The following is a 17,766-nucleotide window of genomic DNA, read 5'->3' as shown; positions in this document are numbered from 1 at the left end:
CTTTACTAATACATCTTCTACTTGTCCATAAGCCTGTTTTCTTGAGCTGTCTGCCATCTCTAGTGAGATTTTAGCAGCTTGCACCCCATAGATTCCCAGTTTCTCTATTACAGAGAGGGGCATGAGGTTTATTCCTGAACCAAGGTCACACAGAGCCTTAAAGATCATGGTGCCTATGGTACAGGGTATTATGAACTTTCCAGGATCCTGTCTCTTCTGAGGCAATGTCAGTTGATCCAGATTACTTAGTTCATTGATGAACAAGGGAGGTTCAACTTCCCAAGTATCAATGCCAAATAATTTGGCATTCAGCTTCATGATTGCACCAAGAAACTTGGCAGTTTGCTCTTCAGTAACATCCTCATTCTCTTCAGAAGAGGAATACTCATCAGAGCTCATGAAGGGCATAAGGAGGTTCAATGGAATCTCTATGGTCTCTAGATGAGTCTCAGATTCCTTTGGTTCCTCAGAGGGAAGCTCCTTATTGATCACTGGACGTCCCAGGAGGTCTTCCTCCTTGGGATTCACGTCCTCTCCTCTCCTCACAGGTTCGGCCATGGCGCTTATGTCAATGGCCTTGCACTCTCCTTTTGGATTCTCTTCTGTATTGCTTGGGAGAGTACTAGGAGGGATTTCAGTGATCCTTTTACTCAGCTGGCCCACTTGTGCTTCCAAATTTCTAATGGAAGACCTTGTTTCATTCATGAAACTTACAGTGGCCTTAGATAGATCAGAGACTAGATTTGCTAAATTAGAAGCATTTTGTTCAGAGTTCTCTGTCTGTTGCTGAGTGGATGATGGACAAGGTTTGCTATTGCTAAACCTGTTTCTTCCACCATTATTAAAGCCTTGTTGAGGCTTTTGATCCTTCCATGAGAAATTCGGATGATTTCTCCATGATGAGTTATAGGTGTTTCCATAAGGTTCACCTAAATAATTTACCTCTGCTATTGCAGGGTTCTCAGGATCATAAGCTTCTTCTTCAGAAGATGCCTCTTGAGTACTGTTGGATACAGCTTGCATTCCATGCAGACTCTGAGAGATCATATTGACTTGCTGAGTCAATATTTTATTCTGAGCCAATATGGCATTCAGAGTATCAACTTCAATAATTCCCTTCTTCATAGGCGTCCCATTACTCACAGGATTCCTTTCAGAAGTGTACATGAACTGGTTATTAGCAACCATGTCAATGAGTTCTTGAGCTTCTGCAGGCGTTTTCTTTAGGTGAATGGATCCACCTGCAGAAGTATCCAATGACATCTTTGATAGCTCAGATAAACCATCATAGAATATATCCAGGATGGTCCATTCTGAAAGCATGTCAGAAGGACACTTTTTGGTCAACTGTTTGTATCTTTCCCAAGCTTCATAGAGGGATTCACCTTCTTTCTGTCTGAAGGTTTGAACATCAGCTCTAAGCTTGCTCAGCTTTTGAGGAGGAAAGTACTTGGCTAAGCAAGCCGTGACCAGCTTATCCCAAGAGTTCAGGCTGTCTTTGGGTTGAGAATCCAACCATAATCTAGCTCTGTCTCTTACAGCAAAAGGGAAAAGCATGAGCTTGTAGACTTCAGGATCTACTCCATTAGTCTTAATAGTATCACATATCTGCAAGAATTCAGTTAAGAACTGAAAAGGATCTTCAGATGGAAGTCCATGAAACTTGCAGTTCTGCTGCATTAGAGAAACTAATTGAGGTTTCAGCTCAAAATTGTTTGCTCCAATGGCAGGAATGGAGATGCTTCTTCCATGTAAATTGGAATTAGGTGCAGTAAAGTCACCAAGCATCTTCCTTACATTATTATTATTTTCGGCTGCCATCTCCTCTGCCTGTTCGAAAATTTCTGAAAGGTTATCTCTGGATTGTTGTATTTTAGCTTCTCTTAATTTTCTCTTCAAAGTCCTTTCAGGTTCTGGATCTGCTTCCACAAGAATGTTCTTATCCTTGCTCCTGCTCATATGACAAAGAAGAGGGCACAGAAAAATAATAATAATAATAATAGAGATTCTCTTTACCACAGTATAGAGGTTCCCTTATGTGAGTAGAAGAAAAGAGGAAGAAATTCGAACACAGATAGAAGAGGGGGTTCGAATTTGGTGATGATGTGAGGGAGAGATGTTAGTAGATGAATAAATAAATAGAATAAGATGAGAGAGAAGGAGGGAATTTTCGAAATTTATTTTTGAAAAGGAGTTAGTGATTTTTGAAAATGGTTTTTGAAAAATGTTAGTAATTTTCGAAAATTTTTGAAATCAAAAATAAAAAATAAAAATAATTAGTTAATTAAAAAGAAATTTTTGAAAAAGAGGGGAGATATTTTCGAAAATTAGAGAGAGAGAGTTAGTTAGGTAGTTTTGAAAAAGTTAAGAAACAAACAAAAAGTTAGTTAGTTAGTTGAAACAAATTTTTGAAAAGATAAGAAGTTAGGAAGTTAGAAAAGATATTTTGAAAAGATATTTTTGAAAAAGATAAGATAAGAAGATATTTTAGAAACTAATTTTGAAAAAGATTTGATTTTTAAAATCTCAATTAATGACTTGATTCACAAGAAATCACAAGATATGATTCTAGAACTCAAAGTTTGAATCTTTCTTAACAAGCAAGTAACAAACTTCAAATTTTTGAATCAAAACATTAATTGATTATGTTATTTTCGAAAATTTGGTATAAAAATAAGAAAAAGATTTTTGAAAAATATTTTTGGAATTTTCGAAAATAACTAAGAATTTTGAAAAAGATTTGATTTTTGAAAAAGATTTTGAAAAAGATAAGATTTTCAAATTGAAAATTTGATTTGACTCATAAGAAACAACTTGATTTTAAAAATTTTTGAAAAGGTCAACTCAAATTTTCGAATTTGATGAGAGAAAAATGGAAAGATATTTTTTTGATTTTTGAATTTTTATGATGAGAGAGAAAAACACTAAAAATGATGCAATGCATGAAATTTTTAGATCAAAACAATGAATGCATGCATGAATGATATGAGTGTCAAGATGAACACCAAGAACACTTTGAATGTCAAGATGAACATCAAGAACATAATTTTGAAAAATTTTTAATGCAAAGAAAACATGCAAGACACCAAACTTAGAATTCTTTAATGCTTAGACACTAAGAATTCAAGAATGCATATGAAAAACATGAAAAGACACAAAACAAAAAATCATCAAGATCAAACAAGAAGACTTACCAAGAACAACTTGAAGATCATGAAGAACACCATGAATGCATGAGAATTTTCGAAAAATGCAAGATGCATATGCAAGTGACACCAAACTTATGATATGACTCAAGACTCAAACAAGAAACACAAAAATATTTTTTATTTTTATGATTTTCTAATTTTTTTGGATTTTTATTTTATATTTTTCGAAAAATTCTTTTGAAAAAGAAAATAAAGATTCCAAAATTTTTAATATGAATTCCAAGAATCTTGCCATGTTAGTCTTAAAGCTCCAATCAAAGGGTCAGGCATGGCTTAATAGCCAGCCAAGCTTTAATCAAAATATGAGTGTAATTCAGACATGACAAGCCTAACATGCTCTATCCAAAAGAATTAGACATGGCTTTACAGCCAGCCATGCTTCAAATGCTTCATGAAACACTGGAATTCATTCTTAAAAATTCTGAATAAAAAAAAAAATTTTTTTGAAAACATTTTTTATTTTTTTCGAAAACAGATGAGAAAATTTTAGAAATATTTTTGAAAATAAAATAAAAAGAAAATTACCTAATCTGAGCAACAAGATGAACCGTTAGTTTGTCCAAACTCAAACAATCCCCGGCAACGGCGCCAAAAACTTGGTGCACGAAATTGTGATGTCCAGGCTCAAACTATTCCTGGTACGTGAGCAACTTGGTACGCGTAATCGTGATTACACATTCATAATTTGTCACAACTTCGATACAACTAACCAGCAAGTGCACTGGGTCGTCCAAGTAATACCTTACGTGAGTAAGGGTCGAATCCCACGGAGATTGTTGGTATGAAGCAAGCTATGGTCACCTTGTAAATCTCAGTCAGGCAGATATAAAGTGATAATGGTGTTTTTGAATTTAATATAATAAAATAGGGATAGAAATACTTATGTAATTCATTGGTAGGAATTTCAGATAAGCGAATGGAGATGCTTTCGTTCCTTTGAACCTCTGCTTTCCTGCTATCTTCATCCAATCAGTCTTACTCCTTTCCATGGCTGGCTTTATGCAAGGGCATCACCGTTGTCAGTGGCTACATCCCCTCCTCTCAGTGAATAATATGCTCACGCACCCTGTCACGGCACGGCTATTCATCTGTCGGTTCCCGATCATGCTGGAATAGGATTCACCCTCCTTTTACGTCTGTCACTAACGCCCAACATTCGCGAGTTTGAAGCTCGTCACAGTCATTCAATCATTGAATCCTACTCGGAATACCACAGACAAGGTTTAGACTTTTCGGATTCTCTTGAATGCCGCCATCATTCTAGCTTACGCCACGAAGATTCCGGTTAAGAGATCTAAGAGATATTCATTCTAGCTTAATTCATGTAGAACAGAAGTGTTTGTCAGGCACGCGTTCATAAGGGTGAAGGATGATGAGCGTCACACATAATCATCACCTTCATCACGTTCTTGGGTGCGAATGGATATCTTAGAAGCGAAATAAGAAGAATTGAATAGAAAACAGTAGTACTTGGCATTAATCTTTGAGGAACAGCAGAGCTCCACACCTTAATCTATGGAGTGTAGAAACTCTACCGTTGAGAATACATAAGTGAAAGGTCCAGGCATGGCCGAGATGGCCAGCCCCCAAAACGTGATCACAGGATCAAAATACAATCCAGGATGTCAAATACAATAGTAAGAGGTCCTATTTATAATAAACTAGCTACTAGGGTTTACATGAGTAAGTATTTGATGTATAAATCCACTTCCGGGGCCCACTTGGTGTGTGTTTGGGCTGAGCTTAAGTGTTGCACGTGCAGAGGCCATTTGTGGAGTTGAACGCCAGTTTTTGTGCCAGTTTGGGCGTTCAACTCTGGTTTTGGATCCTTTTCTGGCGCTGGACGCCAGATTTGGGTAGAAAGCTGGCGTTGAACGTCAGTTTACGTCGTCAATTCTTGGCCAAAGTATGGACTATTATATATTGCTGGAAATCCCTGGATGTCTACTTTCCAACGCAATTGGAAGCGCGCCATTTCGAGTTCTGTAGCTCCAGAAAATCCACTTTGAGTGCAGGGAGGTCAGAATCCAACAGCATCAGCAGTCCTTTTTCAACCTCTGAATCTGATTTCTGCTCAAGTCCCTCAATTTCAGCCAGAAAATACCTGAAATCACAGAAAAACACACAAACTCATAGTAAAATCCAGAAATGTGAATTTAACACAAAATATATTAAAAACATCCCTTAAAAGTAACTAGATCCTACTAAAAACATACTAAAAACAATGTCAAAAAGCGTATAAATTATCCGCTCATCACCTCCTAAACCCGAGCTCAAACCACTACCACCATCCCTGAAATATGCATTTCTGGGAGAGGGTGACACTTTTCCAGTGATCATAAGCTCTGCTTTAAATCCACAGGAAGAGAAAGCACTAATTCAAGTGCTAAGGACACACAAGACAGCTCTTGGGTGGTCCATAAGTGACCTTAAGGGCATTAGCCCAGCAAGATGTATGCACAAGATCCTATTGGAGGATGAGGCTAAACCAGTGGTTCAACCACAGAGGCGGCTAAATCCAGCCATGAAGGAAGTGGTGCAGAAAGAGGTCACTAAGTTACTAGAAGCTGGGATTATTTATCCTATTTCTGATAGCCCCTGGGTGAGTCCTGTCCACGTTGTCCCCAAGAAGGGAGGCATGACAGTGGTTCATAATGAAAAGAATGAACTGGTTCCTACAAGAACAGTTACAGGGTGGCGTATGTGTATTGACTACAGAAGGCTCAATACAGCCACCAGAAAGGATCATTTTTCTTTACCATTCATAGACCAGCTGCTAGAGAGACTAGCAGGCCATGAATATTACTGCTTTTTGGATGGCTATTCAGGCTACAACCAAATTGCAGTGGATCCTCAAGACCAAGAGAAAACAGCATTCACATGTCTATTTGGAGTATTTGCTTACAGAAGAATACCTTTTGGTCTGAGCAATGCACCTGCAACCTTTCAGAAGTGCATGCTCTCTATCTTCTCTGATATGGTAGAGAAGTTCCTGGAAGTCTTCATGGATGACTTCTCAGTATTTGGAGACTCATTCAGCTCCTGTCTTGATCATCTAGCACTTGTCTTGAAAAGGTGCCAAGAGACTAACCTGGTCTTAAACTGGGAAAAATGTCACTTTATGGTGACTGAAGGAATTTTCCTTGGGCACAAAATTTCAAGCAAGGGAATAGAGGTGGATCAAGCCAAGGTAGAGGTAATTGAGAAATTACCCCCACCTGCCAATGTTAAGGCAATCAGAAGCTTTCTGGGGCATGCAGGATTCTATAGGAGGTTCATAAAGGATATTTCAAAAATTGCAAAACCTCTAAGCAACCTGCTAGCTGCTGACACGCCATTTGTGTTTGACACAGAGTGTCTGCAGGTGTTTGAGACCCTGAAAGCCAAGCTGGTCACAGCACCAGTCATCTCTGCACCTGACTGGACATTACCATTCGAATTAATGTGTGATGCCAGTGACCATGCCATTGGTGCAGTGTTGGGACAAAGGCATAACAAGCTTCTGCATGTTATTTACTATGCCAGTCGTGTTCTAAATGACGCACAGAAGAACTACACAACCACAGAAAAGGAGTTACTTGCAGTGGTTTATGCCATTGACAAGTTTAGATCCTATTTAGTAGGTTCAAAAGTGATTGTGTATACTGACCATGCGGCTCTTAAATATCTACTCACAAAGCAGGATTCAAAACCCAGGCTCATAAGATGGGTGTTGCTTCTGCAAGAGTTTGATATAGAAATAAGAGACAGAAAAGGGACAGAAAACCAGGTAGCTGATCACCTGTCTCGGATAGAACCAGTAGCAGGGGCGTCCCACCCTCCTACTGAGATCTCTGAAACCTTTCCGGATGTGCAACTCTTCGCCATTCAGGAAGCACCATGGTTTGCAGACAGGAAAAGGAAGAAGCATGAAAGGGTTCAAACTCTAAGTTTGGTGTTGGAAGGCCACAACCAAACTCTAAGTTTGGTGTTAAGAGGCCATCATCATGCTCTGAGTATCTGTGAGGCTCCATGAGAGCCCACTGTCAAGCTACTGACATTAAAGAAGCGCTTGTTGGGAGGCAATCCAATTTTACTTATCTATGTTAATTTCTATTTTCCATTGTTATTTTATGTTTTCTGTAGGTTGATGATCACGTGAAGTCACAAAAACAATTGAAAAAGCAATAACAGACTGAAAAATAGAATGAAAAATTGAACACCCTGGAGGAGAAACTTACTGACGTTTAAACGCCAGTAAGGGTAGCAGAATGGGCGTTAAACGCCCAGAATGGTGCGCCATTCTGGGCGTTTAACGCCAGAAATGGGCATCAGACTGGCGTTTAACGCCAGGAATGGGCAAGAAGCTGGCGTTAAATGCCAGAAATGGGCAGCAGCCTGGCGTTTAATGCCAGGATTGGCAGAAAGGGGCATTTTTGCACGCCACTTGGTGCAGGGATGAGATATCCTTGACACCTCAGGATCTATGGATCCCACAAGATCCCCACCTACCCCACCTCTCTCTCTCTCTTCGTCACCCATTCACCACTCACATCCATCCATCATAAACCCCACCTACCTCACCATTCAAATTTAAAACACTTTTCCACCCAAACCCACCCATACATGGCCGAACCCCAACCCTCCCTCCACTCCTATATAAACCCATCTTCACTCCTTTATTTTCACACATCTTAAACACTAACCCCTCCATCTCCTCTATTTCTTCTCTCTCTACTCTCTTCATTCTTCTTTTTCTCGAGGACGAGCAAACCTTCTAAGTTTGGTGTGGTAAAAGCGTTGCTTTTTTGTTTTTCCATAACCATTTATGGCACCTAAGGCCAAAGAAACCTCTAGAAAGAGGAAAGGGAAGGCAAAAGCTTCCACTTCCGAGTCATGGAAGATGGAGAGATTCATCTCAAGGGTGCATCAAGACCACTTCTATGAAGTTGTGGCCAAGACTCCTCATTAAAGAAGACAAACCCATCACTAAGAAAAGGATGGAGCAAACAAGAGAGCCCACTCATGGACCTCAACAAGAGCATGAGAAAATTCCTCATCATGAAATCCCTGAGATGCCTCAAGGGATGCATTTTCCTCCACAAAACTATTGGGAGCAAATTAACACCTCCCTAGGAGAATTAAGTTCCAGTATGAGACAACTAAGGGTGGAGCACCAAGAGCATTCCATCCTCCTCCATGAAATTAGAGAAGACCAAAGAACCATGAGAGAGGAGCAACAAAGGCAAGGAAGAGACATTGAGGAGCTCAAGCACTCCATAAGATCTTCAAGAGGAAGAACTAGCCGCCATCACTAAGGTGGACCCGTTCTTTAATTTCCTTGTTCTTTATTTTCTGTTTTTCAAATTTTTATGCTTCATGTTTATTTATGTTTGTGTCTTCATTACATGATCACTAGTGTCTAAGTGTCTATGCCTTAAAGCTATGAAAATGAGTCCATCACCTTTCTTAAATGAAAAATATTTTTAATTGAAAAAGAAAAAGAAGTACATGAATTTCAGATTTTAAAATAGTTTAATTATTTTGATGTGGTGGCAATACTCTTGTTTTCTGAATGAATGCTTGAACAGTGCATATTTTTGAATTTGCTGTTTAAGAATGTTAAAATTGTTGGCTCTTGAAAGAATGATGGGAAAAGGAGAAATGTTATTTGATAATCTGAAAAATCATAAAATTGATTCTTGAAGCAAGAAAAAGCAGTGAAAAGCTTGCAGAAAAAAAAAGAGAGGCGAAAAAAAAAAGAAGAAAGAAAAAAAATAGAGAGAAAGAGAAAAGCAAGCAAAAAAAAGCCAATACCTCTTTAAACCAAAAGGCAAGGGTGATAAAAAGGATCCAAGGCTTTGAGCATCAGTGGATAGGAGGGCCCACAGGAATAAAATCCTGGCCTAAGCGGCTAAACCAAGCTGTCCCTAACCATGTGCTTGTGGCGTGAAGGTGTCAAGTGAAAACTTGAGACTGAGCGGTTAAAGTCGTGGTCCAAAGCAAAAAGAGTGTGCTTAAGAGCTCTGGACACCTCTAATTAGGGACTCTAGCAAAGCTGAGTCACAATCTGAAAAGGTTCACCCAGTTATGTGTCTGTGGCATTTATGTATCCGGTGGTAATGCTGGAAAACAAAGTGCTTAGGGTCACGGCCAAGACTCATAAAGTAGCTGTGTTCAAGAATCAACATACTTAACTAGGAGAATCAATAACACTATCTGGATTCTGAGTTCCTATAGAAGCCAATCATTCTGAACTTCAAAGGATAAAGTGAGATGCCAAAACTGTTCAGAGGCAAAAAGCTAAAAGTCCCGCTCATCTAATTAATACTGATCTTCATAGATGTTTTTTGAATTCATTGTATATTCTCTTATTTTTATCCTATTTGATTTTCAGTTGCTTGGGGACAAGCAACAATTTAAGTTTGGTGTTGTGATGAGCGGATAATTTATATGCTTTTTGACATTATTTTTAGTATGTTTTTAGTACATTTTAGTTAGTTTTTATTATGTTTTTATTAGTTTTTAAATAAAAATCACTTTTCTGGGCCTTACTATGAGTTTGTGTATTTTTCTGTGATTTCAGGTATTTTCTGGCTGAAATTGAGGGACCTGAGCAAAAATCTGATTCAGAGGCTGAAAAAGGACTGCAGATGCTGTTGGATTCTGACCTCCCTGCACTCGAAGTGGATTTTCTGGAGCTACAGAAGCCCAATTGGCGCACTCTCAATTGCGTTGGAAAGTAGACATTCTGGGCTTTCCAGCAATATATAATAGTCCATACTTTGCCTGAGATTTGATGGCCCAACTAGGCGTTCTAAGTCAGCTCAAGAATTATGGCGTTTAACTCCAGAACTGGCACAAAAGCTGGAGTTAAACGCCCAAACTGGCATAAAAGCTGGCGTTTAACTCCAAGAAATGTCTCTACACATGAAAGCTTCAATGCTCAGCCCAAGCACACACCAAGTGGGCCTCGGAAGTGGAATTTTACAATAAACACCCTAGCTTACTCATTTTCTGTAACCCTAGGTCACTAGTTTACTATAAATACTACTTTCAGTGATTCATATTGGACCTCATGACACACTACACATTTCATTTTGTATCTTCTACGACATGAGTCTCTAAACCCCATGGTTAGGGGTGAGGAGCTCTGCTGTGTCTTGATGGATTAATGCAATTACTACTGTTTTTCCCATTCAATCATGTTTGTTCTATTCCAAGATACCACTTGTTCTTCAACCTGATGAATGTGATGATCCATGACACTCATCACCATTCTCACCTATGAACGTGTGCCTGACAACCACCTCCGTTCTACCTTCGATTGAGTGTGTATCTCTTGGATTCCTTAATCAGAATCCTCGTGGTATAAGCTAGAATCCATTGGCGGCCATTCTTGAGAATCCGGAAGGTCTAAACCTTGTCTATGGTATTCTGAGTAGGATTCAAGGATTGAATGACTGTGACGAGCTTCAAACTCGCGAGTGTTGGGCGTTAGTGACAGACGCAAAAGAATCACTGGATTCTATTCCGACATGATCGAGAACCAACAGATGATTAGCCGTGCTGTGACAGAGCGCGTTGAACATTTTCACTGAGAGGACGGGAGGTAGCCATTGACAACGGTAAAACCCAACATACAGCTCGCCATGGAAGGAGCCTTGCGTGCTTGAAGAAGAAGACAGTAGAACAGAGATTCAGAAGATGGAGCATCTCCAAAACCTCAACCTGTTCTCCATTACTGCGAAACAAGTATTTATTTCATGTTCTTTTACTTTTTACAATTAAATCTCAGAGTTATTGATATCCTGACTAAGAGTTACGAGATAACCTTAGCTTGCTTCAAGTCGACAATCTCCGTGGGATCGACCCTTACTCACGTAAGGTATTACTTGGACGACCCAGTGCACTTGCTGGTTAGTTGTGCGGAATTACAAAAGTGTGATTGAGATTTCGTGCACCAACTACCTTTCGGGCGTTAAGATTTATGTCTTCATTGTAAGTACTCAATCATGTGCTCTTGGATTATGATGATTGATTTTATACGTTATTGATTATAAGGAAATGTGTCATTCTCATTTGCTATATATATTTTTCGACTTGAAATCAGATGGACAGTGGTTGAAACATGGGTAACACCACATACTAGGTTGTGGCCATCGGAAAAGGAAATTGATGAAAACCCTAATACCCAATTGCAACAGGGTTAGTAGCAGGGTGGTGGATCCCTATTTATCGGGTATGTGAATATATGTTATTTTTGCTTCATTGATTGTGAATTTCTGTCCTTTTGATTTTTCGTTTCGTTGTTTGTGCAACCAAGTTGGTACTTAGGTAAAAGATCAGGCATCCGGCTATCTGGAAACACAAACGGATGGGCTGCATGCGAACAATAATGACGATAATAAATGATGCTAAATGACCATCTTCCTTGCTTCGGTTTGGATGAATTATGCTATCTGTAAACAGTGCCTGGAGCCGTATTCCTTCCGCCCACTCCTGCTGAATCGGTACGTACTATTGTACTTAGCTTTGTGTATGCCGTTAGAAAAATAAGATGTTCAAATTTTGTACGGAGAAAACCGAATAAAAGGGGTTTTGTTTTATTTTATTGTGGGTCATTTCGATGGTTAATGTACTGGGTGTTGTCCTCTACAAAACATAATAATTATGTAGATAGTGGAGCATACTCTTAAATTCAATTTTCTTTGAACTACCAACCGGAAATGAAATAAACGAAAAAGGGAGTAAGAAATAAGAGGTTAGCGTTTGGTTGAATGAGGGTTTGGTATAGAGTTCTCGAGTTACAGGGATTAAAGTTTGTGTATTTTGCGGTATGTACGTGTTATGAAAAATCCTAGTTTAAATTCGTTGTGATCTATTGGGGTGACTCAGAGGTCGATTATTCGAGTTTGAGTAATTTCCATGACGATCACTGCTGTGTGGGAAATGATTTTCCGATTCGAATGGTGGCGATTGGTATGAAAATTTCTCAAACTTGAATAATCGATCTCTGAGGTACTAAAACGAATCACCATGAATTTGAGTTTGGATTAACTGTTACACTTAAAAACCACAAAATATCCATGCTTTAATCCTAGCAACTCATGAATTCTGTGCCAACCTTCATTCAACCAAAAACTGATATCTTCTTTCATGCTCCATTTTCCATTTATTTTATTTCCGGTTGGTAGCTCCAACGATATCGGATGTAACGGTTGTCTATGACCTTCGTTACGAATGACAAACTAGCAACTGATTTTGTTATGCTGCTAGTAGCTTAGTATTAATTAACACTCTAACTTATTAATGGAAGTTATTCTAACACATTCTCATCTACATGCATGAGAAGGAGCCGGAGTTGGAGGTACACGTCCTGTATGTCAGATTGATGCGGCGACGCCCTCTCACAAATCGGTTAGTAACGGAATAGATAAATTTTATGTATATAGTTCATATACAAATGAATAATTGTTGGGTTTTCAAAATCGATAAAAAACTTGTACGAAAAATGCATTTTCAATCGCCTTGTATGGGATAAACGTAACATGGGGAAGGAGGGAGATGGTAGTGCTTGGTTGTGTGAATGCTGGTCTAGATTTGTGTAGTGATTGGAATTAAAGCTTGGATATTTCGTGGTTTTAGAATATGAAGGAGAACTTAGACTTAGGAACTTAGTGAGGCGTTCGAGTGAATCGGAAATTGAATATTCGAGTTTGACAAATTTCCATGGTGACGATCATTACCATGTGGGAAATAATTTTCCGATTCATATGGGGATGAGCATTATGGAAACTTCTGAAACTTGAGTATTCTATCTCCGAGGCAATCAAACGGATCACCAAGAACTTAAATCTAGCTTCTCCTTTGTATTCTAAAATCACAAAATACACTTGCTTTTATTCGAATAACTCTACAAGTCAGTTTCAGAGTGCATTCAACCAAATACTATCATCTTCTTTCTTGCTACATTTTACTTCAAGGCATCCCATACATTTATTCCATCTCCGCTGGAACTTTCTAGGTCATAGGTTTTGATAGCCCTTTCCGGTTTCTATTTAAGACAATACAATGAGAGAGAATGTGGTGTGTAAATATAACTCAACTTTATTTATTTTTTTTAAGAGGCGAGTGTGGGTTTTGGGTGACAACATGGCTGAGTTGCATGATCAGATGGCTGCATGAATCAAGTAATTATAATGATTACAGTCTTTGCTTTTTTGAAATGTCTTCACATATACTTTTGTTACAGTGATTGTTTATTAATTTTTAATATCAGGTAATAATAGTCTACAATGTTACGGATGACAGATGAAAACATTTTGGAAATGTTCAGGCAGAAATCCCGGGAAGCAAAACCCTCCCTATCAAAGTCATGCTGTAGGCAAATAGCTGAAAACATAGAAAGATTTGCTAATGTTAAACTTAAAGGAAATGTCCGCAGGGTTTCAAAGTATTATTGTTCATAATGTTATACCCTGTCAGTATCTAAGATTAGCATCTTCAAAATGTTATTGTTCCTAATAATCGAAAGTATGATATGCTCAAATATAAATGTGTTTGTGTTTATGTTTTTTGCTTTATATATAACGGATTCATGACAAATAACGAATCGGCAAAAACGGTACAAGCAACGCTCGCTATATTTGAAATTGTTTTCATATACAGGGCGCCACTTCCCCTAAACAAAATTTCCGACGAAAATAGGAAATCCATAATAACAAAACAGATTCACAACATTGGTACAACCATCGATGAACACTTCAAACCTGGAGCATACGACCCATGCAATCTAGGAATTTGGTTGGTAAATCAAATGCACTAAGTAGGAAAAAAATTCATTAATACAACTCTGATTTATCAACAGTATTGCATAATCACAATTGTAAGAAATGCTTACACCAAATGCAACCACAATTAGCTGCAGCTAAAATACAGCAATGTAAGCAAAACACCTACATATTATTGAACATGATTATCATCCTAATGCACTAAGTGGGGAAAAAAATCAATTAACAAAATTCTAATTGATCAACTGTATTGCATAATCACAATGGTAGCAATTCCTTACCCAAAATTCAACCACAATTAACTGATGCTAGAATACAGCAATGTAAGCAAAAGACGTAAATATTCTTGAAGATAATTATCATCATAATAGACATATTCACAATTAACGTAAATAACAACAGGTTAATACTCCTTAATACCAAGCAATGCCAAATACATTGCGGTCAGTAAATCAGGACTAATGATGCTTATAGAACCAAATATTTGGGTTGCACACAATTCATAAGACTAATTCTTCCAATTGGTCAAAGTGTCATATGCATTGATGCGAACAATGCCATGTACGATACTTGTTTATTGCCACAAGGCATTGACGACGGTGACGGATCTCGGACATCGATCTACACATGTGGTGTGTCACATTTTTCATCCATGACATCATTAACACATTCATAGTTTGTGAATGAATGTCCCTTGTCCTCCTGTGACTCCTTCACCTGGTTATGACATCATAATCCCCAATAAGAAACCATAATCATGCATAAAAGCATAACGGTCATTCATCGCAAAGTGGTTAACAGGAGTTTTACACATCGCACCTGTGTTAACGAATAGAGATTTTTGTTGAAAAATCCATTCATGGATGCGATGTCAATGGATTCACTGCTTTCATTGAGGTTCCGCTGTATTATAATTTTTTTTTTAAACAAGAAGAAGGAGATCTTCATTATTTTACCCAGTTCATATCACAGAAATTAGAGGTTTACATTCACAAAAATTACCTCAACAAAAGTGTTGTCTTTACCCTTCCGGTTCCTCATACCCGTCACCGTAAACTTCCTTGTTTCAGCCTTTTTAAAAGGCTGCGCAAACATAGGAACATTCACATAGTTTAATGGTTTTTAAAGGGACACCCTACCAAAGAAGATTTTCACAGCATTAGCGTAGTTAGAATAAACAAATTGTACCTTGGTCTTAGGTCCTGAGTGGTTTTCGGACTTAACTGAGAACGGCCTCGAAGAATTAGCAAACCTTTCTGGACTAAAACCTGAGTCCCTGGCTGATGCATTGTCGTCTGATCGATCGCGGGGGTTACCTTCCACACTATGCTGCATCAGTTCTGGACAGCGCTTGTAGTAATGACCGTACTTGTGGCAATTAGAGCATGCTCTCTTCTTCCTCCAAGAAGACCTCTTGGAAGGGGCTCATTTGCTTTTCACAACAAAGGGATCGTTGATTCCTTCTACGTTAACATTAGGCGTTGAGTTGCCTTGTTTGCGTGACTGCAGGCGGATAATTAAGTTGACAAGTTCAGATTGGACTTCATCAAAGTATGCAACATCCTTGCAAGCAATATCACACAGCTTGTTGCAATTCGATGCCAATGCACCAACTCGAAACTTTAAGACCCTTTCGACGTCATCATTCACAGGCATTTGTGTGCTAATAAATTCGTTCTTTGCATTCTTTGTCCACCTTTTGTAGATCAACGAATCTGGAAACTCAAGTATGTTTTCGAACTTCATGGCACAGAAGACATGACTACAGGGAATACCACGTGATTCAAACAGCTTGCACGAGCACGAGAACAGATTCTTACCTCTATCGACTTCCACCCATCGATCTTTGGCCGGGTCTCCGAAAGCAGTCACACTGAACTCGACCTTGTCCAATGTTGTGCTTAGTACCTTGATATTCAAAGCCCTTGCCCTCTGAATCTCATTACAAATTTCCTTAAAAATATTTCGAGTGAAATAACATGATACAGATCTTTTATATACCTCCAACGAGGTAATCATCACTGGTTCTGAGCACTGAGACTTAAAGTCAGCGATTAATTCGTTGTTTCTATACTCCTTTAAGGCCCTATCCAGGTTATGCATGAAGTCAATGAGGGTGTTCTTGCGATTAACATAAAATCTGATGAGAGAATTTATACCTTTGCATTGTGATGTCGTCCTTATGTAACCGAAAAACTTATCCCGGAGGAAACAATGAGACCACATCGAATGAGTTTCGTACGTCTTTTCCATCCAGGTACTCCCAACAAGGTTGTGCTTATCCAAAATGGCTGCCCATCTCCAATCAAAGTCTCTGTGGTCGTAGTTGTCGTATATAAGATCCTTAAAATCGCGCAGGAAATTAGGATTCTTTATATTTTCGCATGCATTTCTCTGCAGATGCCATCTGCATAACCGATGGGTCGCATCAGGAAGAACATTCTTGATTGCATCTCGCATGGTAAGGTCTCCGTCAGTTATTACTGCTTTAGGACTTTTCCCAGCCATCGCTTCAACAAAGGTTTCCAACAACCACTTATACGTCTCTGTGGTTTCGTCGGATAATAGGCCGGAGCCGAAGATAACAGTCTGCCCGTGATGATTGCATCCGGAGAAAATTACCAAAGGCTTGTTGTATTTATTATTCTTGTAGGTTGAATCAAAGGCAACAATATCTCCAAAGCAGTGATAGTCGATAATTGACTGCCCATCTGCCCAAAAAATATGCTCGAGCCTTTCGTCACTAGTGAACGTATACTTTCCAAAGAACAACGGATCGTTGTTTGACTTGCCAATCAAATAGTTTATTGCCGCATTGGCATCCCCGTTTTTAACCTTTGACCGACGATAACGATCAATGTGGTTGTACAAATCTTTGCGTGTGAAGCCAGCATGACGATATCCACCCTTCTGGAATGCAATATACCCCATAATATGGCAGGTCTTGACACCAAAATTATGAAGATTTTCCACTTGGACCTTATCAGTGACAGTGAGACGACGATTGGCCGGAACCAGATGCGCAAATTGGGGTGGCGTCAAATCGTGGTTGTGAGATTCCACAAAACATGATACCTTCCATCTACCGCAGCCATAGTCAAGCTTTACCCTAAGCCGAGCTGGACACTTGGTTCGCGTTAGTGACCTTGCCTCCCTTGATCTATCATCCAGATCAAGATACCTCATATTCCTCCAGCCCTCTTTGTTGCAAACAAGTTGCCTACTAATGATTCTACCTTGGTTATCCCTAACGACGTCGTCCTTCCTCATTACAAATCCATGCCAACAAGAATAAGCGTTATAAAATTGGCAGGTCTCATCCTCTGTCCTAAACTCCAGTTCCAAATATCCTCCACCATTAAATCTGCTATTCTTTTTACACCACAAACTTCTTCACTCTTGCTAGTAGAATCCAGTGAATCCACATCCTCGTCTTCAGCGTCATCTTCTGCATTCGGTTGATAATCGAAATCATCACCCAAATCATTATCAGAATCATTCTTCGCATCATCCTCGTTTATGGACATATTTTAACCCCTGCCATAATTTTACCCAAAAATGTCAACAAACAGAGCCAATGGCAGCAACTACGGGAAGTTAAACTAAGCTGCATGTAAACTTAAATGAACCAAAACCAATTAAACTAACCAAATTGTTTTCGACCCCAGTATAAGGTTTTAATTTCAATTTCCCAAACCTAGCCACAGCATAGAACTGGACAATGTTACTTAATTTCCAAATTCCAGAATAGCAACACAACGCCCTAAACAGAGAACCGTTGAAAA

General features: G+C 38.9%; 1 protein-coding gene and 1 non-coding gene across 2 annotated transcripts; one reads left to right on the top strand and one right to left on the bottom strand.

Annotated features, from left to right (window-relative positions):
* Positions 1-1,317: 1,317 nt before the first annotated feature.
* Positions 1,318-1,425, top strand: LOC112752438 (small nucleolar RNA R71). The gene has a single exon (XR_003176875.1). It is a non-coding gene; the product is annotated as a small nucleolar RNA R71 (small nucleolar RNA).
* A 13,981-nt stretch (positions 1,426-15,406) lies between these two features.
* LOC112747969 (protein FAR1-RELATED SEQUENCE 5-like) lies at positions 15,407-17,251 on the bottom strand. Its single transcript, XM_025796178.1, has one exon. It carries the CDS (start codon positions 17,249-17,251, stop codon positions 15,407-15,409), a length of 1,845 nt encoding a protein of 614 aa, XP_025651963.1.
* Between the last annotated feature and the right edge of the window lie 515 nt (positions 17,252-17,766).

Source organism: Arachis hypogaea, chromosome 15 (assembly GCF_003086295.3).
Source record: "Arachis hypogaea cultivar Tifrunner chromosome 15, arahy.Tifrunner.gnm2.J5K5, whole genome shotgun sequence".
Lineage (NCBI taxonomy): Eukaryota > Viridiplantae > Streptophyta > Magnoliopsida > Fabales > Fabaceae > Arachis > Arachis hypogaea.
Note: the sequence above shows the minus strand (reverse complement) of the source record. Positions and strands in the feature narration are given on the sequence as shown.